General features: G+C 47.8%; 1 protein-coding gene across 2 annotated transcripts in view; it reads left to right on the top strand.

Annotated features, from left to right (window-relative positions):
* Cnnm2 (cyclin and CBS domain divalent metal cation transport mediator 2) overlaps positions 1-26,953 on the top strand; it is a 131,895-nt gene that overhangs the window by 89,675 nt on the left and 15,267 nt on the right. For both annotated transcript variants that reach the window (XM_085694061.2, XM_085694060.2), the window contains exons 2-5: positions 5,991-6,134; positions 9,918-10,055; positions 12,033-12,202; positions 24,589-24,682. In XM_085694061.2, coding sequence (XP_085550187.2) covers positions 5,991-6,134; positions 9,918-10,055; positions 12,033-12,202; positions 24,589-24,682 — 546 coding nt within the window. The remainder of the gene's footprint in view (positions 1-5,990; positions 6,135-9,917; positions 10,056-12,032; positions 12,203-24,588; positions 24,683-26,953) is intronic.

The following is a 26,953-nucleotide window of genomic DNA, read 5'->3' as shown; positions in this document are numbered from 1 at the left end:
GGTCTCCAGGGACTGTTCATAGTGTGGCTGGCTGGTTGAGCTTAGGTGAGCCTGCCCAGTTCAGAAGGTCGCCTAGCCTTATGTTAGGTTAAAGTTCTCCTTGGATGCCCTGTCATTTTCTAAAAGTTATGCAAACATTAACTGATTTTGAAGTTTTCATGTCATGTTTATATCCACCTCCTTTATCGTTTTATTTTAGACGCTTTGAGAAAACCAATATTTTGTTTGAGAAATGTCTTTTTGTGTTTTAAAAGACTATTCTGAAATTGAAACCTATCTCTTAATCACTCTGTATGTTTGACTTAGATTCTCTTCTTCGCATTAAGCTGGAAATAGGTTGATGGCGCCTTAGACTTGGGCAAACGAGTTACCATAACAATGAGTTACCCCAGTGGGCTGTGGGCACCACTCTGCTGGGTATCAGCCTTCCTACCAGCCCTGCGCAGGAGCCGTTACCACAGCCTGGTTTGAGAGATAAGGAGACTGGAGCTCAGAAATACTCGTGTTTGGTTATCAACTCCTGATGCCGGGGTGGGGAGCAGGCAGTTGCTGGAGTTCAAATCCAAGACTGTTGAACTTGGGAGCCCGCGTTCTTCCCTCACCCATCCTTAAAGTAGCAACACCAGGCACTGTCACGTGGTCCTTTTAATTTGTTGAGTTTAACAGATCCTTTTGATTCATAAAGGGCCAGAGAGGTGACTCAGCAGATAAAGGCACTTGCTGGAAAGCCTGCCTTCCTGAGGTCAGCTCCTGGGACCCAGCAGAAGTCAGAGGAGCACTGACTCCAGATCCACAAAGGCTGTCTCTGACTCGCACGCAGCACACACACACACACACACACACACACACACACACACACACACACACACAAAACTAATAAAAAAACCATTAGCCAGGCGGTAGTAGCACACACCTTTAATCCCAGCACTGGAAGCAGAGGCAGGCGGATCTCTGTGAGTTTGAGACCAGCCTGGTCTACAGGAGCTAGTTCCAGGACAGGCACCAAAGCTACACCAAGAAACCCTGTCTCAAAAAAACAAACAAAACATTAAACTTTTGTTATATGGATTATAACTTTTGATATTTATTGTATATACACATTTAAAACCATGAAACTTAAAAACATATTTACCTGTCAAGCCATTTTAAAGGCCAATAATGAATCCATTATTGTGTGTTAGCATAAACAGCATTTTTATTGACTATAGCTGTCTCCCAAGACAGAAAACTAGGAGTGATGTCGTGTTTAGATGTTCTTGTGTCTGTGCTGCGAGTCCAGCTGGGCGTGAGGATCTGGCCTCATTCTCTTGCCTTCACTCTGCAGTGCTGTGTCCACTGGAGTGTATGAACAAAGTCTGCCTCACACTCAGCATTACACCCAAACTCCTTTTTGCTGAGTATGGGGTTTGTGTGTGTTGTATGTACCTGCTAGTGTATGTGTTTGTCTGTGTAGAGGCCAGAGGTAGACTTTGAGTCTCTTTCTTCAGTTTACATTTCGTTTTTTGAAACAGCCTCATGATCCTGAAGCTCATCAGTTCACCCAGACCAGGAAGCCAATGAGTGTCGGGGCCTGCCTGTCTCTGCTGCTCCAAACAGGCACTGCAGACACGTGCCACTGTGCTTGGCTTTTAACATGGGTTCTGGAGATCCACGTTCTGATCCCCATACTGGTGGGGTAGGCCCTTCATTGACGGAGCCGTGGGTTCTGGATCCACGTTCTGATCCCCATACTGGTGGGGTAGGCCCTTCATTGATGGAGCCGTGGGTTCTGGATCCATGTTCTGATCCCCATACTGGTGGGGTAGGCCCTTCATTGACGGAGCCGTGGGTTCTGGATCCACGTTCTGATCCCCATACTGGTGGGGTAGGCCCTTCATTGATGGAGCCGTGGGTTCTGGATCCACGTTCTGATCCCCATACTGGTGGGGTAGGCCCTTCATTGACGGAGCCGTGGGTTCTGGATCCACGTTCTGATCCCCATACTGGTGGGGTAGGCCCTTCATTGATGGAGCCGTGGGTTCTGGATCCACGTTCTGATCCCCATACTGGTGGGGTAGGCCCTTCATTGACGGAGCCGTGGGTTCTGGATCCACGTTCTGATCCCCATACTGGTGGGGTAGGCCCTTCATTGATGGAGCCGTGGGTTCTGGATCCACGTTCTGATCCCCATACTGGTGGGGTAGGCCCTTCATTGACGGAGCCGTGGGTTCTGGATCCACGTTCTGATCCCCATACTGGTGGGGTAGGCCCTTCATTGACGGAGCCGTGGGTTCTGGATCCATGTTCTGATCCCCGTGCTGGTGGGGTAGGCCCTTCATTGATTGAGCCACTTTCTAGCCCAGCAGATGTTTTATTTCTTTTCTTTGGAGACAAGGTCTCTGTACAGCCTTGGCTGTCCTAAAGCTTGCTTTGTTAGACCAGGTTGGCTTTAAACTCACAGATCTCCCTGAGTGCTGGGATTAAAGGGCATGCACATGACCCCCTGCCCAGTAGAAGTTTCTTCCAGGTTGTCCACGCTGTAGACCTGAAGTCCTGCCGATGGGCTTTGGATACTCTGTGCTATTCACACTCTTTTGCTTGAAATCTTTGCGGAATTTTTAGGACTGCATTATATGAGAAATATCCCCTCTGCAGCCAGTGCACACAGAGCCGACTTGTGCCTCTCCTCTGGGAGGTGGGATAGGGCTGCTGCCTGGAGGGGATCTGGGCAGTGTGCCTCAAGGTGCTCGAAGTCACGAGACACGGACTAAGCAGCTGCTGTAGGTGTTGTAGGCCATGGGAGACTGGGGAGCCATGGCAGTTGGACAGTGGGGTGCGGGATAATGAAGCAGAAAAAAAATTTTTTTAGAAAAATCAGTGAAGTCCAAACAAAGAGTCTGGAGTTGAGACAGTCGATGGCAGTGTCTTAGTTTGACAACTGTGTCATGACAATGTAAGGCGTGACAATGGGGAGCACGGGAAGCGTCTAGGAATTCTCTGTAGGGGATTTGTGACTTTTCTGTAATTCCAAAGTTGTTTCCTTTTTTGGTTTTGGTTTGTTTAAATTTTATTTGTTTCTTGCATGTGTGTGCAGGGAGAAAGCACAGGTGTATGCGTGCATGTGTGGAGGTCAGAGAAACTTTTGGGAGCCAGTTCTCTCTACCACGGGGTCTTATATGGCAAGCATTTGTAGTTGCTGAGCTACCTCAGTGGCCCGTAGGTTGCTTTTTGTTTGTGGCACTCCACCTACCTCGGTCCTTACTCATCTGTTAATGTTTCCGTTTAAAGTCTGTTGTGGGGCTGGAAAAATGATGGTTGAATAGTTACAGGCACATCATGTTCTTCTAGAGGACTCTCATTCACTTCCCGGCACCCTTGTTGGCTGCACCACAACCTGCCTGTAACTCTAGGGGTTCTGATGTCTCTTGGTTTCCAGAGGCACCTGCACTCACATGCATGGACCCACATACACCCTCATATACACAAAATGTAAAACAAAAAATTAAAAATTTAAAAGATCCATTGTTTTATCTTATCCTCGCGATTTTTTATACATGCATAATTCTTACATTATTGCCACAGTCCGTCGAAAAGTTAATTGGGCTGAAGAGATGGCTCAGCAGTTAAGAGCACTGACTGCTCTTCCAGAGGACCCACCTGAGATCAGTTCCCACACTGGTGACTCACAGCTCCAGTCCCAAGGTCCCAACATCCTTTTCTGACCTTCATCGGCACCAGGCATGTACACAATTCACAGGCTTACATGCAGGCAAAGCATCCAACACATAAAATAAAAACATAATTTAAAAAGAATTGGCTCACCCAATTTTGTAGATCTTTTAAAAATCTTTTAAAAGATTGCTCACTGTTTTAAAGGTTGCGTTCATTACTGTGACCATCCAGCTCATTAAAGAAGCATTTACTGAACGACTCGGGAAATGGCCTGCTGGCTGAAATGCTTGCTGGGAGATGATGACGCCCTGGACTTGGATTTCCAGTGCTCACCTAGGAAGCAGGACATGGCAGGACATGCCTGTAATACCAGCCCTGCTCTAAGGGCTGACAGGCCAGCAGTCCAGCCAGTTGGTGAGCTTCAGGCTCAGTGAGACCCCTTGTCTCAAACAGTAGAAAAGTATCAATGAAGAAGACACACTTGGCCTCCTCAGGCACACTCATGTCTTGTGCACACATATATACACATACTCATTGTACACAAAAGCCTTTACTAAGAAGGTATCAAAGTCATGATGGTGAGCCTCGTGCTGGTGGTGCATGACTTTAATCCCAGCACCCAGAAGGCAGAGGCAGGTGGATCTCTGAGTTCAAGGCCAGCCTGGTCTACAGAGCAAGTTCCAAGACAGCCAGAGCTGTAACACAGAGAAACCGTGTCTTGAAAAATCAAACAGCAATAACAAAAAAGTCATGATGATAGATGTGAGTTTCTTAGAATTATGATTTTCTACTGAATTTACAATTTTTTAAATCACTAACATCAAATTCTGCCCATGGTTTTTCTTGACAAAATATGTTCACTCTGTTCATACCTTTCAAACTGTCTACAAGACACCCATGTCTAAGCTGCAGTGTGCATGCCATCGTTCTGTCAGCTTGGCCTGCGTGGACGCATACTCAGTGGCAAAGCCTTCGCCTGGCATGTCTGAGGTCCTGGGTTCCTTCCCAGCACCACAAAGGTGGAGTGTGTTGAAGGCAACTCACAGCAAGCCCCATAATTGCCTTTCTCTCAAGACAACGATTGTCACATTAGACTGCGCTGTGTCTCTCAGGTCCCACTTGGTGTAAGGATCTACTTTGTATTGCTGTGGTGAGGATGCTCTTAGAGACGGGGGTCTCCCTCCTCCTGTGGGTGTGTGCTGATGGGTAGTGATGGCTGTTGTTTCCATGGTGGCATTCTGAGACGAGAGAGGTCTCTTCACTGTGCTCCAGAATCAGCACCGTGGAGAAGGCCATTCTCATTTTAGAACTTGGACACAGTGCTGCCTCAAGGGTCTTGGACCTCCCTGCAGATCCATGGCGTTCTCGCTCCTTTTGAGAGAACTGCTAATGTGTCACAGAGGAAGAGCTGATGGTGTCTAATGCCTCGTCCATTAGGAAGCAAAGAGCTAGGTACAGGGCAGCCCATGACAATGGCGCTTCTTAGAATCCCTGCGTTAATGGCTCAGGAAGCCTCGTCCATTTGGTTGTCAGACTGACAACAGGTTACAAATGCTGAAACGTAGACTTTTATAACTCATCTAATTTTACTGCAAAAAACAAACAAAAACAAAAACAAAAAACAAATGCTTTCAGGGGGCTGTAGAAGAAAGCTCCACACAAACACTAGGGTTTGAGTTTGAACCCCCAGCCCCATGTAAAAAGCACGCGGGATAGAGAGATAGATGGCCGAGCAGATGAAGTGTTTGCCACATCATCATGAAGACTGGAGTTCAGATCCTCAGAGCTTATCTAAAAGTTGGGCAGGCATGGTGGCCTCCAGAGGCAGAGATGGGAACCCTGGGGTAAGCTGGCTGTCTAGATGAGCCAGATTCTGTGAGGTCAGGGCTTAGTGGGAGATCTTGCCACAGTAAAGAGAAGAGCGATGGGAGAGGCCACCTGATATCAGCCTCAGGTCTCCACACACATATGTGTCCACACACATGCAAGCAGGCACACATACACATATCATACATACGTACACACGCAAATGAGAGAGAATGCCAGGTACAGCAATGTGTGCTTTCTAACCCCAGCACTGGGAAGGTGGAGGCGGGAGGAAGGGTCCAGGGTCCTTCACTGGTCAGGCAACCTGGAGAATCAGCTAGAGACCCTGTGTCAAAAGTAACATGGGGAGCAATGAGGAAGACAACCAGTTTGACCTGGCAGGTCAAACAAAAGGTCCACGTTTGCTCCCCACACATAAAGAGAAGCAACGTTTGCGGCCGTTTCTAAGGTGTCTAAGGAGCCTGCTAAGGAACTGGAAAGTGACGTCTGCAGCTTTGTCTTCTGTCTTTAAGGTAAATCTCACCTGGCCATTGTGCAGCGAGTGAACAATGAGGGAGAAGGGGACCCGTTTTATGAGGTGCTGGGGATCGTCACCCTGGAGGACGTGATTGAAGAAATCATCAAATCTGAAATCCTAGACGAGACAGACCTGTACAGTAAGTAACTCTGTGTGTGTGTGTGTGTGTGTGTGTGTGTGTGTGTGTGTTCATGTTCCCAGACCTTTGCTGCTGCCGGCTGCTGTTTACACACTCCCCAGTGTTGAGCCCTCTGTTTTAATTATACGGCGTGTGTGCCAGGTCGTGCTGCCTCTTAGCGTCGCCTAGTGCTTTTACCAGAGTGGAAGAAGAGGCAGATTCAGTGGCATTGAGTGGAGCTTCTTTTCCGGAGGCAACTTCTCCTGGCCGTGAGTCCACACCCAAGACAGAAACTCTGCTCTCGGCCTTCAGACACTTGTACATCCTTCTATGCGGGTTTATGTTACACAGCTAGGCAAAGTGCTTTCAAATGAATTTGTTTCTCCTTAAGTTTGTGATTCATATATTTAACAAGAGAATTTGTTTAGTTAAATTGATAGGTGGCAGCTGATTATATTTCCTTGTTCCAGCATTTATGGGTCGGGAGCAGGTGAGCTGAGCAAGGGCAGCTGGCTGGGCAGTAACGCCGGGAGGGGCAGGCAGCAATGTGTGCAGTGAGAATACGGTGTGGAGATGGCGCCAGTGGTGGGATGAGGGCCGTGCAAACGTGAGCACCCACAGAAGAGCTGGGGGTGGTTGAGTGCCAATGATTCAGTGCTGGGAGCCAGAGACTCGAAAATAGTGTTATGGGGGAGGGTGAAGTCAGTGTGTGAGCTATAGGGTCCGTAAGATACCCCTTTTCCAAGATAGTAAATAAGACAGGCAGCATTCAAGTGTTGACCTCTGCCCTCCACAGATGCATGCACAGGTAACCCCCCATACACACGGAGAATATAGATTTCTTGTTGGCTGCTTCATAGTCTTCTTTTGAAGGGCAGGTGGGAATGCTGAGTATTTAGATCAGGCAGGGGCAGACCCAGGTGTGAATTTGCCCCAAGTATTGGACCTGCAGCTTGTCTCATTGGTGTATACAACGCGCTCCCTGCATCAGGAAACTTCAGGCTCCGCCCTCAGCCCCACTTTTATCATATGAGGCTTTTCTTTTTTAAAATTTGTTTATTTTGTATATGGGCATTTCACCTGCACACGTGTATCACAGGCACGCAATATCCAAGAATGCCAGAAGAGGGCATCAGACCCTCTGGGACTGGAGCTACAGATGGTTGTGAGCTGCCATGTTGGTGCTGAGAATTGAACCTGGGTCCTCTGGAAGAGCAGCCAGTGCTCTTAACCACTGAGGCATCTCTTCAGCCCCATATGAGGCTCTTTGAAAAGTTAAGAATGCCAAGGAGGGCCCAAAGCTCCTGGGAACTGGGTAGGCATGGAGTACCTGGACCCTGAGGATCCTCTCAGCTTGGAAACAGAGCCCATACCATAGGACTTGGGCTATCCTGGTGCCCTGCAGCATCCAGGAAAAACTTGCCTTGCTCAAAAAGAGAGTGGGTTTCTTTTATTGTTTTTGTTGAGCTATACATTTTTTCTCCGCTCCCCTCTCTTCCTCCCCTCTCCCCTTCTACCCTCTCCCATGATCCTCACGCTCCCAATTTACTCAGGAGATCCTGTCTTTTTCTACTTCCCATGTCGATTAGATCTATGTAAGTCTCTCTTAGGGTCCTCATTGTTGTCTAGGTTCTCTGGGATTGTGAATTGTAGGCTGGTTTTCTTTGCTTTATGCCTAAAAGCCACTTATGAGTGAGAACATGTGAAATTTGTCTTTCTGGGTGTGGGTTACTTCACTCAATATAATGTTTTTTAGATCCATCCATTTGCCAGCAATTTTCAAGATGTCATTATTTTTTATCGCTGTATAGTGATTTTGTCTAGTCTTTTTACAAGGGAACATTGCACATTTTCAAATCGCCAAGGTTTTGTAACACCTAATGAAAGGAAGACTTTTAAATTGCTAAGAATTGTCTCTGAAAAATGTGTCCTGTCTCCTTCACATCTGTATAGCATTTTTGCCTATGTTTTCACATTGGAAGATAGTCAGAGGCTTCATAGTAGAGAATGCTGCTGTTTGTCTGTGTTCTTTTCATCCTTTACGATCCTGTACAGTGTAAGTGAGCCCACAAGTACAGCAGTGCATGTATCAAGTTTGCAGAGTGCAGGCATGGGGTGCCTTTTCTATCCCTGCCTTACGAGGGTTCTGAGCTCCAACTTAGTTTCCTCAACTTTGGGACTTTACCCACTGAGTTATGTCACTGGCCCCTCTTCATTCAGATCCAATGTGTATCTGGATATTCTGTTTTCCCTGGGGTAGCACTTACCACTGGGAAGACAATATAAATGGTTGTGAAATCTTAGATACTTTTTTATGGAAATGTTACTAAATGTTACTAAACCCCCAGCGAGGGAACTCATTCCATGGAGGAGGATTGCATGACCTGTTGGTAGGAAATGCCGAGCCTTTAGGGTTATCTCAGTCTAGGTGACAGGTCAGTCCTGACAGCAGCATGCTGCCAGCAGAGACCATTTTTAAGCTTCATATAGATTTACACTTTCCGATTTTCAAAATACCTTGAGGTAGAAGTGTAGAAGACTCACAGAAGGCCTAGCCGTTGACATTTACTTGGACAAGAGGCGGTAATTCAGAGCCTTGGGGGCAGAGATAGCAGTTGGGGCCTTGTCCTTCATTTCTCTTTCTTTCTTTCTTTCTTTCTTTCTTTCTTTCTTTCTTTCTTTCTTTCTTTCTTTCTTTCTTTCCTTCCTTCCTTCCTTCCTTCCTCCCTTGTTTCTTCCTCTTCCTCCTCTTCCTCCTCCTCCTCTTCCTCTTCCTCCTCCTCCTCCTTCTTCTTCCTCTTCTTCTTTTTTGACGTGGTGGTAGTGGCGTTTGAGATGGAGTTTCACACCATAGCCTAGGCTAGCTTTGACAATATAATTCTCCTTTCTTAGCCTTCTGAGTGCTGAAATTACAGGTAAGTGCCATTATACACAGTTGGGGTCTTGTTACATCAATTTTTCTTTATCAGCAATTTATTCTTTAAAAAAGAACAAAAACAAAGAGAAACAGCTTTGTGGGAAATCCCTTCTAGATCAGGGTCTGGCAAACCACAACCCATTAATATCTGCCACCTGGCTTCTTATGTCCTAACAAGGCAAGAATGGCTTTTCATGATGTTTAATGACTGAGGGGAAAAACACCAACAGAAGAATAATTACTTTGTGCCATGTAGAAATTAAGCAAAAGTGAAGTTTCTGTACAGTGTGGCTGTGTGTGCTCATTTATCCACAGCTGCTCTTGCAGAAAAGTGTAGCGGGTCGGCAACAGAAGCCCGGAGCCTGAGTGCTTCCCCTGGCCTTTTCCAGAGGAAGCTGGTTTGTTCCTCCCGGACCCCCACCCCCCACCCCTTGGTTGCCTGACCTTGACCATCTCCTAGTCTGGGGCAGGAATGAAGCAGGGCATTCCTGGAAGGAGACTTGTTCTTGAGAAATCTCCTCTGTGTTTATTGTCTTTCACCTGGGACTGAGGAGACTGAGAGGCCCTGTGTGAGGGAGGCACAGACAGCTTCCCTCAGGTGTAGCCTGTGGCAGTTCTTCCCCTGGAGTGGTTGTAGCACTTGAGGCCAGCCTGCTGCTGTGTGATTCTGTGTGCTGCTTGTGGGGTTCGTCCCGTCTGCTCAGCCGTGTCTTGTGGGTGCTCTCTAAGGCAGTCCAGTGTCCTGCTGTGACTTATTGCAGACCCAGGAGTGGCTGTGCTCTCTGCCCAGTCTGCCGGTCCCTGGAGAGATCAAAACAGTGTGTTTTGTGTCTTTCGCCGATGAAGAGCCCTGATTTTGTGTTTTCCTTTCCTCATTCCCCTCTCAGCCGACAACAGAACGAAAAAGAAAGTGGCCCACCGTGAAAGGAAGCAAGATTTCTCTGCCTTCAAGCAGACGGACAGCGAGATGAAGGTTAAAATATCACCGCAGCTTCTCCTGGCCATGCACCGTTTCCTAGCAACAGGCAAGTGCGCTTATCACAGTGTGAGATCTGCAGGCCCTGGAGCCTTCCTCACCAAGCTGACTGGGGGGCTGGGGGTGGGGGCTGGGGAATGGGGTGACAAGTAATGCCACTTTGTGTTTTGTTTTTTTGTTTTTGTTTTTGTTCTGTTTTGTTTTGTTCTCTTTAAATTCTCTCCTCTCCTGTGTTCAGTGTCGGCATGAACCCTCTGAGACATTTGCCAGGGGTGGACCAGTAACTTAAAATTGGTCTGAAAGGTAAGGATGAATGTTAGTGCCACACTGCATGTGTACGGTAGGCCAGGTGATCTCCTGCCAGCTCAGCCCCACGCGTGAGCCAGCTGGCCGAGTAGGCTGACAGTGCAAACCAGGCGCCACCTTGTTTGATTGGACAGTTGAGTAATTCTCTCTTCGGCTTGCCTTGGAAGAACAGTTGGACACCAGTGGTAACGCAGGCGCTAAGACTCAAAGAAGAAAACAGACATGCAGAATTAGATCCTTATCTTTTATGGTTTTGATGAAATGAAAGATTTTACAAGTTTGACCTGAATGTCTTGGTGGCTTCTTCAAGTCAGATTGTTAATTGGGCCCCATCCAGAGGCAAGTGTTCACATGGTTAAAGCCACCGTCCAGCCAGCACTGACTGCTTCCAAGTGGTCAAGGTTGAAAGCCCTAAGAGACTAATTCTCTCACATCCCTAAACGGCCCTCTAAGGTGAAGGGTGAGCTCTGTTGGCCAAGGAAATGTGAGAAAAATCTGGAAGCTCCCAGAGGCTTACAGAAGACATCTGTTTCCAAGATGGGCCAGTAAGTTTCAACCATGTGCAATATGTTTATACACGTGCCCTAAAAGGTCAGCAGCAACACGTGGCAGATGTCACCTATGTCAGATACATGGACGTGCTCACTGTTCACGTTTATGACATGGGAAAGTGTCCATGACTTCTGCGTATTAGAAACCCCCTAGATATTGGAGTATGTGTCTGCCATGACCACACTTGTAGCTCTATGTGTACACATACACATACGTACTCAGGCACATGTGCCTAGGCAAAGCACTAGAAAGAAATACTCACCAAATTGCTCGGAATGGCTGTCTAAGCAGTCAACTTACAGAGGACTTTTATTTTATTTTTCTGTATTTTCCAAATTCCCTGCAATGTACTGTCTTAACTATGAAAAAGTCACAAACGTGAATCCAGAATTTGTAGCTTTTGTTTATAGCATCTAATTCAAAAAATAAGTTAAACAATATTTTGCTATTACTCTCTTCCTATTCTGGTACTGTTGTTGTTCATTGTGGAAGAACCACACTTAAAACTGTGTTACCCTACTCTGCCTCTGAGAGACCACGAAGTCCACATTTATGATCGCACCCTGGAGTCAGCAGCTTTGAGTTTTCTGTTGTTTTAAATGAAATAACTGTCTTTGTCAGTACCGATCACTGTTTCCCTCTCTGTTGGCCAGTCAGAGTGCATGTTGATGTGTGCACGGCCTTGCTTTTATTCTGATTCTCTCCCTCGGTGGTCCCTGGAATTCCTCAGGAGAGCGGTGTGAGAGCAGGAGGTGGAGCCCAGGTCTATGCACTGGCACTAACCCCCACCCCACCCTCAATGCTTCCTGACCGTGGTTCCTCCCTTGGCTGTTGGCGAACAGTCAGGCTGTTGTGGCTTGTGTTTAAGGGTGTCCTGGCTCTCAAGGAGGGAGTCTGCTGATAACTGAATTCCATTCCCATCATTCAGAGATTATAGGGCACTCATACGAGACAGAAACCAATGGCAGGTTGGAAAGGAAAGATTTAAATGGGTCAGACATGAGTATGCCACTGCTGTAATTTCTCCCAGGTAATCTGACCCCAGTGGATCACCAAATGGAAGCCTGGTTCATCTGTGTTGTATTGTTGTCTCCAAGTGTTCTTCCGATCTGAGCACCTCAACTGCCCTTCTCTGAAGTGTAATGTCAAGTTGTGTTTATGTCTATAGAAGTAGAAGCGTTTAGCCCATCCCAGATGTCAGAGAAGATCCTCCTAAGGCTGCTAAAGCACCCCAATGTCATCCAGGAGCTCAAGTACGATGAGAAGAACAAGAAAAGCCCCGAGTGCTACCTCTACCAGCGCAACAAACCCGTGGACTACTTCGTCCTTCTCCTGCAGGTCAGGAGCTGCTCGATGCTCGCTCGCCCTCTCTGAGGACCCATCCTTTCTGCTCTGAGGAGGCCTGGTGTAGGCAAGGGGGTTGCCCACTTAGCTTACACATGTGTGTTTATAAGAGGGACATTTGATCCGCTTACTTTGCGGGGTGATGATTCTAATGTGAGGTAGCGCCACTCATTTCATGTCTGATACCGAAAGGCGCTGACACTTTGCCGCTGTGCCGAGTCAGGTGAGGAATGCCGCTACTGACTTTAGAAGTGTTGGTGACGTGCCTGTCCCTGTCCAGGTCTTGGCGGGCATTTGAAATGTGCTGTTCTGGGTTCCTTGAGTTCTCAGACAGCTTTTTAAAGATTAATTTTTGTTTTGTATCCGTGTTTTGCCTGCATGTATGTTATGGACCTCATGTGTGCTTGATGCCTACAGAAGTCAGAAGAGGGCATCAGATCTGAAACTGATTGCAGGGCTTGTGAGCTACCATGCGGGAGTTGGGAACTGAATCCAGTTCTCCTGCGAGAGCAGCAAGGGTGTTGAATCCCTGAGCTGGAGTTACCGGTGGTTGTGAGCTGTGGATCAGGGAGCTAGAGACCACACTCAGGTCCTCAGAAAGAGCAGTGCTTGCCCCTAACCACAGAGCCATCTTTCCAGGTCCAGTTAGTACTTCTTAAAGATTTTTAAAAATTTTGTGTCAGTTCTTAAAGAAAAAAAAATTATTGTTGAGTTCAAGGCCAACCTGATCTACAGAGTGAGTTCCAGGACAGCCAAGTGCGTCCCCTAAAAAAAAATTGTCTCTATGTGTATTAGTGACAAGGGATGCACGTGTGGAGGTCAAATGTAATTTTTGTTTTGTTTTTAAGATAGGCTTTCTCTGTAGTTTTGGAGTCTGTCCTGGAACTAGCTCTTGTAGACAGGTCAGGCTGGCTTCGAACTCAACAGAGATCTGCCTGCCTCTGCCTCCCTAGTGCTGGGATTAAAAGCTCACCGCTTGACCAAAGATAACCTTTGGAGTCTGCATCTTCTTCCACTTTTACAAGAGATCAAGGACTCTGGCCACCAGACCTGTTCAGCAGGTGCCTTTACACTGAGTCATCTCATAAGCCCCAAACCATGAATTATTAAAATAAGCTTTATAGGAATTTGGGGGCTGGAGGGATGACTCAGTGGTTTAGAGCACTTGCTGCTTTTGCAGAGGACCTGGCTTCAGTTCACAGCACTCACATGGTGGCTCCCAAACATTTGTGGTTCCAGCCCCTGGGGAGTCAGTGCCTTTTTCTGATCTCTTCAGTCATCAGGCATGCATTTGGTGTATGCACATACATGGAGACAAAGCATTCATATATATAAGACAAATACATCTTTTAAAAGTTTTATGGAGGAGCTGGGATGTGATTCAGTGACCAGAGTGTCCAAGCCCCTGAATTCAATCCCAGCAGCATGGAAACCATGCATGGTGCTGTATACTGTTAGCAGCAGGGAGGTGGGGCAACGAGGATCGGGATGAAGCTCATCCTGAGTTACATAGCAAGTTGAGGGCCAACCTGGGATACATGAGACCCTGTTTCAAACAAATAGATAAATTAACATTTTTTTTGAAAAAGAAACTATCCTTCCATTTTATTTATAAGGAAATCATTTGGCACATGTTTGATAGGCCATTTAGACACATCTACCTGTGTTTGAATAGATACTGCATGTTAGATACTGTAGCTTGTTTTTTTGAGCTGATGTCATGGATTTTATAAGTGGTATGTGTGGTTGATGAACAAGCCTCTGGGGGTACTTAAATTGCAGATGTTGGCAAAAGCCATGTTCTTGCAAACTAGCCAATTATCCGAGGTACCAGAGTATAATAGGACAAAATACCATGCCACCCTCGGTCAATCTGGCATAGCCGTCATCTTTTGCCAAGTACATTCCGCCCTAAAACGCTGCCACCCCAGCACAGCTCATGCCAGCTTATGGAGCATGCTCTCTGCATTTCATGCAGTCATAGGAAGGCAGCAATGCTTGCCTTCTCTGCCTACCTGGGTGCAGGAGGATTTCCTTCTGCAACTCTAGGAAAACTCCTCAAGTAATAGATTTGGAAGCTAGAATTACACTGTAGAAACACATCATTTTAATATTATTTGGAACAGGCTCTGAAGTAGCTCTTTGAAGTAGCCTAGGCTGACTTCAAGCTTCCTATGTAACTGAAGGTGACCTTGGCCTTTTTTCACATGTGTGTATGATATGCACATTTTTTGAATGTGTGCATGCCTATGCACACATATAAACATGCTTGTAGAGGCCCAAGTTCATGTTAGGAATCCTATTGTTCTTCCTTAGCCGCTGCAGCAGAGGCTCTTGCACATATGGCTAATCTAGTCTTGCTGGCCAGCTGGCTCTGTGTCTGCTTTCTGAGGCTGGAGGTAGAGGTGGGCCGCCGCACCCAGCTGGCATTGAGGAGGGGTTTCTGTGGTCTTCATGGTTGGGCAGGAAGTGTTCAACCTTCACCGTCATCTTCCCTGAGCTTGAACTTCTGATCTTTTGTCTTTGCATCCACAGCCCTGGGATATATGTTTGTGCCATAAACCACACCCAGGGCCTGCACACCGTTGGCAAGCACTCTGCCAGCTGACTTGTCTCCCTTGCTCGTCGTTTAAATCTTTTACTTTAAATCCCATATTAAATGAAATTAAGTTTATTCAAAGAAATGATTTAAGTGAACCTAACTGAAAGAATATTTGTCACATATAACAAAATATAAACTATGTATGAATAAAAGCAAAACTTCAAGTTTTATTTTAAAAAGTAGACTTTTAAAATTTTAATGAACTTTATTAAACGAGATGATAAGGGCAATAAGAGCACAGTAAGTCACAGTGAAATCTATGTCGGCTCTACTTGTCTTAATGTCTGGTAAGGCAGAAACTTGGCAGAGGGCTTGCCGAGCGAGTGGGGGCCTGAGTTCCTCAGTAATCCCAGCATGGGGTGGGGACCAGCTGGATCCCTAGGGCACTTTGACCAGTCAGCCCAGCCTCATCCATGAGCCCAGGCCAATGAGAGACCCTATCTAAAACACAAGCAGGGACACAGCTTAAAGAACACTGCCACCTAAGGCTGTCCTCTAGCCTCTGTAAGAACACACCTGCCTGCACAACCGTACATGTATTCATGCCGTGGTGAGCATGTGGGCGTCAGAGGACAGCCCATGGGGGTCTTCTCTCCCACCACGACAGTCCTCAGGTGTGCTGCAGGTGGCTTCCTCTGAGCCGCTTTCCCGTCTCCAAGGCACTTAACTGTGATGACAGTGTTTTCTCACCAGCACCAAGAACACCGAGACAGTAATTTAAATTATATAACCTGTAAAGTAAAATTAAGACTTAGAGATAGCCAAACATAAAATCTACAGAAATATTCTTTTTGGAGGGTTAGTTTTGCTTTTCTGGGGCAGGATATTGTATACTGTCAGACTGGCCTCGTACTTGCTATGTAGGCAAGGGTGACCTTGAACTCTTAACATCCCCCCCCCCCCCCGTCTTTTCCACCCAAGTATTGGGGAATACAGACATGAATCACCACTGTTGATATGTGATTCATGAAAGGGGTCATATATCACAGTAATATATACTATGTCTTAGTAAATAGTGCAGTAATATATACTGTGTGCTAGCGTATAGTGCAGTAATATATACTGTGTGCTAGCGTATAGTGCAGTAATATATACTGTGTCCTCATGTGTAGTACAGTAAATATAAAAAGACAAGTTTCATAAAACCACCTAGGTAGATGATGATGAAATTAGGAATAAAATACTTCACAGTGGTGTGCTAGGATGCACCCATTGGTAGGGTACTCGCCTTCATGCTAAAGCACCGGGTTTGGTCCCCAGCACTGCTCAGAAGAGTGTGGCGGTGCACACCTGTAATCCCTGCACTGAAGACATAGAGGCAGGAGGATCAGAAGTCCTAGGTCATCCTTGGCTACATACTGAGTTTGAGGCCAGCCTGAATTGTGTAAGCCCTTGCCTTTTTAAAAGAAAAAAGTCTTTGAAATATGTAATTAAACTTTTAGTTTCCAACTTTAAGTAGCATTATATACTTTTATGTGTATAATTATGTAATAAATACATAATTGAAAAGATCAGTGAATATAATATATTCTAGTTTGTAGAAGAAAATGAAATTTCACTGTTCTTCCACAGAAGCTTACACACAGAGCTCTGGGGATCCACTGCTGTATGGGCCCACACCTTGCGGGTTACAGATCTGTTGGGTTTGGGGGTCAAATCTAGGTCCATATGCCTGCTGGCATGCACTTCACCCACTGAGCCACTTTCCCAGCCTCTCTATTCATTCTTTGTTACAAATCGTTATCTCAAGCCAGGCGGTGGTGTGGTGTGGCTCACGCCTTTAAGCCCAGCACTCAGGAGGCAGAGGCAGGTGGATTTCTGTAAGTTCGAGGCCAGCCTGGTACCAGGACAGGCTCCAAAGCTACAGAGAAACCCTCTCTTTAAAAAAAAAAAAAACCCAAATTGCTATCTCAAATTATTTGTGCAGAGTGATGGGCCTCACAGCACTCCTGCTCATGAATGTGCGTAAATGTGCATGTTTCCGCTGTTTCCATCTTCAGGGAATGCCCGCTGACCTCTTCTCAGCCTGCTGGTCTCTTCTCAGCCCACTGGCCTCCTTCCCCATTCTCCTCTGTTCGCATTGTAGTTTTGTTTGCTTCTGCATACGAGACGAAGCTTTTTCCTTAAGTAAATTCATAAATAATATAATTAGTTTGTTTTGTTTTTCAAGGCAGGGTTTCTCTGTGTGTAGCCCTGGCTATGCTGGAACACGCTCCATAGACCAACTTGACCTCAAACTCAGAGGTTCGCCTGCCTCTGTCTCCTGTCTGCTGGGATTAAAGGCCTCCTGCACCACTGCCCAGCAAATAATGTAATTTTTAAAATAAAAAATAAATGACAAACAGAAAGGGGGCTTATAAATAGATTATAGTCCTAAACTGACAGTCTCATATATAAGCCGTTTACAGCACTATCCATGAAAACAAACAGCAAATCCATTATAAAATGGTAGAAATTGCTCGCATCTAAGAGATGACCAGGTTTGAGTTGACAACATGAGGGAGCGTTGTGTAGTAAAGAAGTAGAAAGTAAATACAGCTGTCAGGCTCAGCAGTGAGAGCACTGGCTGCTCTTGCACAGGACCCAGGTTTGGTTCCCAACTCCCACATGGCAGCCCCAGTTCCAGGGGATCCAATACCCTCTTCTGGCCTCGGTGGACGTGCATGTGGTGTGTCTACAGGCAACAGAATAAATCTAACAAGTTGATTGTGTATGTATAGTAAGTAACTGCTGGACATGGCTTTCCTCCTCAAAGGCAAGAGGTTCCAGATCACTGTCTTTGTGGTGCTTCTGGTCCTCTAGAGCAGCAGATCTAAATGGGCCAACGAGAAAAGGCCCTGCCCTGCCCTGCCCTGCCCTGCCCTGCCCATCACTCCCTGGGTGTGACCAGTCTCAAGAGGTGAACAGAATTCCCAGCCCTGTCTCTGGGGACACAGTGGACAGGAACTTCCGTACTCTTCTTGCTCATTTCATGTGCAAATTCATGCTCTCTCTTCTCCTTTTTTTCTTTTTCAACGATTCCAGTCCTACTTTTAAAAGCTTCTGGTACAGATTTCAAAGATAATTTTTGCCCTAAAATAGGTTTACTCTTTCAGATTAGTATTTAAAACTAAGTGTGTGATCAGCCCCACTTGTCCAGTATAGTAAAAGCCTGCTCTGCCTTAAGCACACCTGAGCCTCTGGTCCTGGGTGACTGACCTCTGTATTCTTTGACTGCAATTGAGCGACCCTGAATATTCTCATAGTAGCGCCGCTGTCCAACCTGCTGTGGGCATGCCTGGCCTGTCTCTGTGAGGTCACTGCCTTCCATTCTGTCCTGCTCAGGGCTCAGACTCCTGCTCCAAGTCATGCAGGGTCTTGGTAAGCGCAGATCTTGGTTTCTGACAAGCTCCCGCTCGTGCAGAAGTGAGGCCTAGCCACTGCCACTTGGCTTGGCTCCAATATGATGTAAGCACCCAGGCAAAGGGTCCACCAGAGGATGAAAATGTGTACAATTAATATTTGGCCACCAGTTTTTTTAAAGTATACATTCTGAAGTGAACTTGCAGAACCTCAGGCTTCTGTGTGCAGCCACCACATAAGAAACCACGCCTAGCGAGCATGCACACTCCAGAGTCACACACGGAGCACAGGTGTCTCTGAGTGGCATGGCCAGGAACCACCCCACGTTTGTGCTCTTAGCATCCAGTTACCCTTGCCGTCTTTCTATCCACCCCAGCCCCCTTTTTGTTTCACAAGATCTCATACAGCCCAGGCTGTTGAGTATGACCGTGAACTGCCTACACCTCCTGAGTGCTGGGTTTGCAGGAATGTGCCAGGCTTTACGAGAATCTTTGTACATGTCGGGCAAGCACCCTACCAACTGAGCTACGTCCTTTCTGATGGCAAGCCCCACTGGGTATTTTGTGATGGCAACCTAGAATGAACAAGCATAGCCAGAACCTAGCCTGAGAGTGAATGGACCCGTGGGTGCTGGCCAGTGTGGGAGAAGTCTTCGGTCTGCCTCAGTTGGCCACTAACCACCCAAGGTTATCTACTCTGTGGGTTATTGGGACTGAGATAGCATGGCTTCTGACTATGAAGCCGGAGGTGGGAGCTGACTAGCGTGCGTAGGCTCTTAGATGAAAGAAGTCAGCTAGCACATCATCCAGAGGAAGAGGTGGGAATCCTGTGCCTGAGTTCTTTCTCAGGTAGCCATCCTTGCGTGGCACTACTATGCCCCCTTCCAGAGCCTTTTTAAAAAACTATTAGGAATTATTTTTAGACAGGGCCTTGTATGTAGCCCTGGCTGGCCTTGAACTTGTTTGTAGTCTTGCTGTCTCTGTCTCCTGGAGTATTGGGATTATAGTGGTGTCCCGTATCTGGCTAAGCCTTCTTCTTGACCTATCTGCTTAAACTCTGAGAAAGCCTGGAGTCCATCATGTCCTGTCCTGATTTTTTTTTTGTTTTTTTGTTTTTGTACTTTTAGAGAACAAGTTTCTGAATATTTTAAAAGTAAAATCAATAGTATAGATTCTTTCCTATATGGAAGAGTTATGTGCAGAGATGCCTATTGATCCCAAGCCATTTCCCTGTGGGGATGGCCCTCATCTCATTCACACTCCTGCGGTTATTTCAAATGATCTTTCTGAAACTACTGACGCTTAAATGACAGGTGTCCCTGGGTGTTGCTAACCCTGCCTGTCAGAAAAACTTCCCTCTGTGGAGGGTGGCCTGGGTAGGGGTGGAGGGTGGGGGGGTTGGGAGGATGGGGGGCATGGGCGGGAGATGGCCTGGGCAGGGGTGAGATGGAGGGAGGGGGCCTGGGTGGGGCAGGTTTAAACTAGCAAATGGAGAATTTTAGAATGCTGGGGCTGTAAGGATCTATAAATAGTTGTGATTTTAATATTTTTAGATTTATTTTATTATTTTATGTATATGAGTATTTTGCCTGCATTTATTTCTGTGCAGTGTGGTGTACCTGGTGCCCTCAGAGGTCAGAGGAGGGTATCAGATGCCCCAGAACTGGAGTTGCTCAACTATCTGTCTAGCCCTCTATTGTGATTTCATTCTCATTTATTATTTTCTTTTTTTTTTGTTTGCTTTTCAAGACAGGGTTTCTCTGTGTAGCCCTGACTGTCCTGGAACTCACTATGTAGACCAGGCTGGCCTCGAACTCACAGAGATCCACCTGCCTCTGCCTCCCGAGTGCTGGGAATAAAGGCGTGCACTACCACCACCAGGCTTCATGTGTTATTTTCTATAATTTGGGCTTATTTTTCTTTTCTGCCAAAACTGTGTGGGCTCAGAAGATAGCAGGGCAGGTCTCACCCCCCCCCCCCCCGCATCATGCAGATCCTAGGGATCAAACTTGAGCGGTCAGGCTTGGCCACAGCTACCTTTGCCTGCTGAGCCATCTTTCCAGCCCTATTGTCTTTGTTCTGTATTTGTTTGTTTGTTGGGAATTTCAGTGTATGCTCCGTATTTTAATCATGCTCCACCCCCCTCTCCTCCACTTTCTGTCAGACTTTTTAATCTGTTGTCATTTTGTAAGTGGCTCTGAGTATGGTTGTAACACTGTCATCAGTAGGAGGAAAGGCGAGACAAGAATGGTTATAGGACATTTTCACAGAGCAATTCATGTTTAGTCTGAAGGAATGTTTGTTGAAACCACATTTTCTAAATTGGAAGGGCAGGTAAAATATGTGGTCTTTTGTGAAATGATGGCAGCAGTGGGTGTTGAGGGAAAAGATGCACTGGCTCTTACCTGCTGCCAGTTCTTAGAGCCATAGACGTGGGAGCCACTGCCTAGTGTGTCCTCGGAACTGACGGTTGAGACCCTGGCATCCGAGAGGAGAGTAGGCAGTATGCTCTACCCCACCTGGTGCCTGCCCCGAAGGATGTAGCGGGTGGCTGTGGTCTTGGGTGTGGGTGTGGAATCTCTCTGTAACCATCCTTCATTAGTCAGGAGACCTGACCTTGTGCCTTTGTGGGCATTTTTTGGAGATCAGAAAACAGTTTCCAGATCTGGGGCCATTGCTCTCAAACAGCCAAAACACGAAACTCCAAACCTTGCATATTCCTGAAGTTACCTGAAGAGCTTCCAACACCTACCCAGTTCACACCTCATGCTGATCACCCACTTCATACCTTGTGTTGATCACCCAGTTCACACCCTCATACTGATCACCCAGCTCACACCTCATGCTGATCACACAGTTCACACCCTCATACTGATCACCTGGTTCACACCCTCATACTGATCACCCAGTTCACACCCTCATACTGATTACCTAGATTGCCTGGGCCTGGGAGCTGGAGCCAGCCTTTGGGACCTTGTGCTTCTAAGGTTACCAGGTGAAGCTCCCAACCAGCACAAAATCCTGTTCTGTTCTCAATCTCTGCTTCCTTCCTGAGAGGCAGACCCCAGGCTTGTTTCCACAGTGTGGTTCTGATGATGGATCACAAAGTGGGAACTCACATCCACATGCAGAGACACAGAACACAGACTGTGGTTAATGAAACAAGCCAGAACACACGGCGGAAGAAGTCTGGGAGGCTGTGGTTTGACTGCGCCGTTCAGTCGAGAGGCTGCAGCCATCCCTGAAGTAGTGTGCGCCCCCGCTGTGCACACCGAGGCTCTTCAGAATGAGACTGTCATGGCGCCTGTGCCCCTGGATGCTCCCATCTTTACCTTCTCTAAAGTCACCTCTGTCCCTGCCATCACTTCCTTCTCTTTCTCTTTGAAGGGTCCACCCTTCACCGAGCCCTTCCTGTCCCCACTGTGCCTAGCATTCTGTTCTCTCCACTTCTTCCCACGCTAGCTCTGAGAGGCAGCCCAGCTCCTTGAGGCCTTCACTCAGCTGCCCCTCCGGACGCTGTTTCCCCAGCATCTGACTTCTCTGAGTGAAGGTGCTCCTGCAGGCCCAGCAGCTCAGCTCTGTCAGCCTCCTGTGCTCCCGCCACACCTGTGCTGGCTGTCACTGCCGATTGCCCCCATGCCAGGAACCTCCCTCACCTGCTTTCTCACCAGACCCTGGTTCCTGTCCTCATCCTGTCAGAGAAGACAGCCTCTTGTTACCTCCCATCTCCTCCCATTGCCATCCTTCCCAGCCCCGGGTCTCCAGCTCCAGCTCAGATAGCCGTCAGCCTTCTTCCCTCTCCTCAGCATTGGCCTGCTGCGGAAGACCTGTCCTGACTGCAAGTTCTCCTCCTTTCTCAGCTCTTCTGCTCCCCGCCCTGGGCGCCCATCTTTGGGGCGCTCAAGTACACCCTTCTGGAATTGCTCCCGCTTCCTCCCTCCCTGGCTTTCCTCAGCAGAACCACACTAACTCGGACTGGGCTATCTTCCCGGACCCTGTTCCTCTGCAAAAGCAGCCCTTAACCTCGTGCCAGGAGCTCTGTGGCTTGTCTGTCTGTTGTTAGCCCTTCCTTTATACCAGGGTCAGCCAGATCTGCCCATCCTTAGGCTTCCTGCAGAAAGCATGTCCTCATGGTAGAACAGGAAGTAAATGTGTCTCTTGGAACTCTGTTTGCTTGTGTGTGTGCGCGCATGCGCGTGCGACATGCTCATGTCCTTGCATGCATGCATGCATGCATGCATGCATGGTGGTGCCTGTGGAGGCCAAAGGCATTTTCTGTTATCATTTTCCACCTTGTCTTTTGAGGCAGGATTTCTTACTGAACCCAGAGCTCATCGATTGACTAAGATGACTGGCCAGTGAGCTCCAAAGATCCCTTGTGTCAATCCCCACCAAGCGCTAGGGGTTCAGATGTGGTTGGCACTTGTCTCTTACATGGGTGCTAGAGATTCAAACTTAGGTCCTCATGCTTGTTTGGCAGGCCTTTTACCTACTAAGCCATCTCCTCAGCCCCCACTTTTGGCAGTATTTTCTAGATATGATCTACTCTATAGCCCAGGTTGGCCTGAAACTTTTGTTGTACAGACCTACCAAGCTGGCCTTGAACTTGAACTCACCATCTCTGCCTCTTGAGTGCTAGGCTTTCGGGCATGTCTGGTCATAATCCTTACAATTTTGTCTCTTCTTCATGGTGTACTTGTTTGAAAACTTCTATAACCAGTTTTCTGGGCTGCTTTCCACCCTCTGGAATATAGCTCAGAGGATGAGAGCTGGCTCCCGAGGGCTCGCAGCACCTCCTTGTAGGGAGGGCCTGGCTGCATGGCTAGGAAGCTTTTACACTTGCTCCTTTTCAGGTTGAACAGAGGGGAGGGCAGCTGAGCAGTGAAGCACTTGCCTGGCTGCACAAGGGGAGGGTTGCAGCTGCCAGCGCCACACAGACAAAAGTGATCTAGATATTTTTTAATTTTTTATTAATTTTTATTGAGCTATATAGTTTTCTCTGCTCCCTTTCCTTCCTCTGCCCTCTCCTATGGTCCCCATGCTCCCAATTTACTCAGGAGATCTTGTCTTTTTCTACTTCTCATGTAGATTAAATCCATGTATGTCTCCCTTAGGGTCCTCTCTGTTGTCTAGGTTCTCTGGGATTGTGAATTGTAGGCTGGTTTTTCTTTGCTTTATGTCTAAAAGCCACTTATGAGTGAGTACATATGATATATGTCTTTCTGGGTCTGGGTTACCTCACACAACATGATGTTTTGTAGATCCATCCATTTGCCTGCAAATTAAGTGATCTGTATTTTAAGTTCCTTCCGTATACCAGGAGTTGGTTGGGACAAGGCAAGCTAGTGTTTCCATGGGGTGATGAGAAATCTAAAGAGAGGCTGAGGTGGGTTTCTGAAGATGTGAGGTGCAAAAGGAGGGTCTCCCCAAATCCAGAATGTAATGTACTCTAGTAGGAGGTGTTCTGGATACCAGAGTTCACACGGGTGGGGTGGTAGGTGTTGAGAGGCTTTCCTAGCTCCTCCTCCCCAGGTTGTCAGGGAACCAACTGTGCCTGCCTCCTGCCTGCCTTCTCTTTCTCCCTCTCTTTTGATAGTCTCAGGTAGTCCAGAATGATTTTGGATTCCTCACCCTGCTGCCTCTTACTACCCAAGTCCTGGGATTACAGGCATGTGCCACCATGCCCAGTTTAATGGTTCCTTTTCAGCAAGTGGTATCTTGCTGTTTGCCCCTTGCACAGAATGGCCTGGGGGAGGTGATGGGGTGATGTGACCAAGATACCCTGACCCTTGACTGGGGAATCTTTCTAAGGCCGGAACAGGCTGCTGAGGACCTCTCAAGGCTGGTGGTCACCCCTCAGGCTGCAGGGATGGAAGAGGCGATGGGGGAGGAGAGGTCTCAGGCATGCTAGAGAAGAGGGGGGTGAGCAGACGCTTAGAGGAGTTTGTTCGGATGGGGGAGACTCACTCAGGCTGCTTTCCCCAGCAGTGCCCTCAGAGAGCCTGGCAAGGTGTCTGCTCAGATGCCCAGGGCACTGGACTTGGGAGAAAACAGGTCCCTGGTGCCAGTTCACACCCCTGTTCCATGGACACATGGCATGCTGACCCTGCTCCTGCTGCTTTCTCAGCTCCGGCTTCTCCTGGGGCAGCCAGAAGAGTCTCCTCAGCATTTGTCACGCCATTTGTGTTACTGAGGGCGCTCAAAGAGCTGGGGACAAGGGGACAATGTTAAGTGAGCCCACAGACACTCACCTTTTGTTGCTGTTGTTACTTCCACACATTCAGTCAAGTCTAGTTTTCTAGTTGAAATGAATATACCCTCACTTTTATTTCCCAAAGCTTGTCTTCTTGGGATTATGGGAGTGGAGTTAAATAAACCCAGGAAGAACTAGTTTTCTGTGTAAATCACACTGAAAGTCGTCCCATTTCTCCCCGCAGGGGAAAGTGGAAGTAGAAGCTGGGAAAGAAGGTATGAAGTTTGAAGCAAGTGCTTTTTCATATTATGGTGTAATGGCCCTCACAGCCTCTCCAGGTGAGTGCTTCCAGCCTCGTAGCACAGGACTACTGTGGGAAGATGAGATCTTCCTCCCGTCGTTCCCCCTCCTGTCAGTCCTCCCGTCAGTCGTCAGTCCTCCTCCATCAGTCCCAATCCTCCCGTCAGTCCTCCTCCCTCAGCCCCAGTCCTCCTCCGGGAAGTCCTCCTCCCATCAGTTCTCCTCCCATCAGTCCTCCTCCCATCGGTCCCAATCCTCCTCCCATCAGTCCTCCTCCCATCGGTCCCAATCCTCCCGTCAGTCCTCCTCCCATTGGTCCCAATCCTCCTCCCGTCAGTCCTCCTCCCATCGGTCCCAATCCTCCCGTCAGTCCTCCTCCCATTGGTCCCAATCCTCCTCCCGTCAGTCCTTCTCCCATCAGTCCCAGTCCTCTCGCCAGTCCTCCTCCCGGAAGTCCTCCCCTATCGGTCCTCCTCCCGGAAGTCCTCCCCATTAGTCCTCCTCCCGGCAGTCCTTCCTGTGCCCTGCTGACCTATGTGCTTTAACTTGTCGTCGATGAGTTGTGGAGACAGAAGCTGTGCATGTCTCAAGTAGATACCTTCACAAGTTTCCATGCACTGAACACAGCTGTGCAGACCTAAGGCCCTCCCAACCCTTCTACGTCGCTGTCCCCCTCCCTCCTTGAACTGTATGAACGAACCTACAGGGAATGGAGTGGGTTGAGTTTGGCTCCCCCTCCAGTGCTGCGGTCATGTTCTGTGTGGTGCTTCCCCCTGTGTGAACACAGAGCACTGCACTTGCCTGACAAAGGAAGGAAGGTTTATATCAGGTGATAGTTGGAGAGATCGTCATGGCAGAGAGACTATGGCTGCAGGAGCGTGAGGCAGTGTGACATTACGTCCCCAGGAAGCAGGAAGGAGGGATGCTGTGCCCAGCTCACTCTCTTGTTCAGTCTAGGACATCAGACTATGGATGACATCCCCACACTTGAGTGTGTGTCTTCTCCATCCAGCTACATCTCCCTGGAAGTACGTTTCCATGGTGATTGTAAACCCTTAGACCAGCCATCGAGGGCTATTTCCTGTGAAAACTCTATCTTCTAGTGGGTGTTCACACTTGGGTCTGTTGAGTTGCTGCTCAGCTTCAGCACTTCCTTGAAGTTCAGTACTTCCCAGGGCATCCCCTGTGGGAAGTGCTCCCATCTTCACCCACCCAGAGTGTCCCCTGCCCTTCATGGGAAGTGCTCCCATCTCCACCCACCCAGAGTGAGAAGTGTCCACCCCGAGTCTAAGCTGTACTCATAGCTATTCTGGGGGTTTTCTGTTGCATCTTCCCCGAGGATGAAGGAGTTTGCTGCTGTTTGTGGTATGTGGGTTGCCATGGAAAACTGAGTAAGTTCTCTGAGACTCTAGGGTGCCTGAAAGATGACTTTTCCCAGCAGGAGTATCCACACCCAACTCTGCTGTGCTCCCAAGCCCTCTGACTCTAGCTATTCCACTGCTGGCCTTCTCTGGCCAGGAGCTGGCCAAGCAGGTAAACAGAGGTGCTGGAGTGCCACCTTGTGGCCCAAATATAAAAGAGCATCCTGTACAAGGAAACCCTCACAAAGCCCAAAGCTAACCTTAACCCACCTTACAGGAAGAGTGTCAGACTGAAAAACTGACAGGAATGGAGACCTGCAGGAAAGTTTGTCTTTGTGAAACTGGGCTTCCCATTGTCCCACTCAGCAGTGTGGCAGACTTAAGGATGTCACCATCAGAAAGAAAGTCAGTGAACTAAGATCCAGATTCCTCGCTGTCCTGTGTGGGTTTCGCAATGCTAAGGGCACACTGTCCCACTGTCCCCATGTGTGAATGTGGGTCTGTGTGAGCTTTCGTACTAGGTCTTTGTTGTAAACTTGGGGTCTCCATTGCCACCGCTTGGTTTGTGACTGGGCGTGGAAAGACCCGGGTCACAGTCAAGATGCTTGACATTGAGAAAAGACCTTTGTGCCCTGTAGCTGGATGGGTTACTGTGTATACAGTGTGTTGTGACCCTTAACATGGATTTCAGAAGGTGGGGGCAGGAAGATCCCTACAAGTTCCGGTCAGTGTTGTCTGTTTTGTGAGCTTTAAGCCATAGGCCTACATAGCACAAGGCCTGTCTCAGATGTAAGAACAACAGCACAGCCACAAGAGGAGGTGTTACGTCACAGAGAGGCGTCTGCACTGTGACTGTTCTGGGACTGTGCACCTCGAGTTAGCCCAGGTTAGCGACCCACACCTACAAGGTGGCCCTGGAAAGAAATGGGAGCAACACATCTTTGCTGA

The sequence above is a fragment of the Myodes glareolus genome, chromosome 7 (assembly GCF_982192425.1).
Source record: "Myodes glareolus chromosome 7, mMyoGla1.1, whole genome shotgun sequence".
In the NCBI taxonomy this organism is placed as follows: Eukaryota; Metazoa; Chordata; class Mammalia; order Rodentia; family Cricetidae; genus Myodes; species Myodes glareolus.
This window is presented reverse-complemented; position numbering and strand designations above follow the sequence as displayed.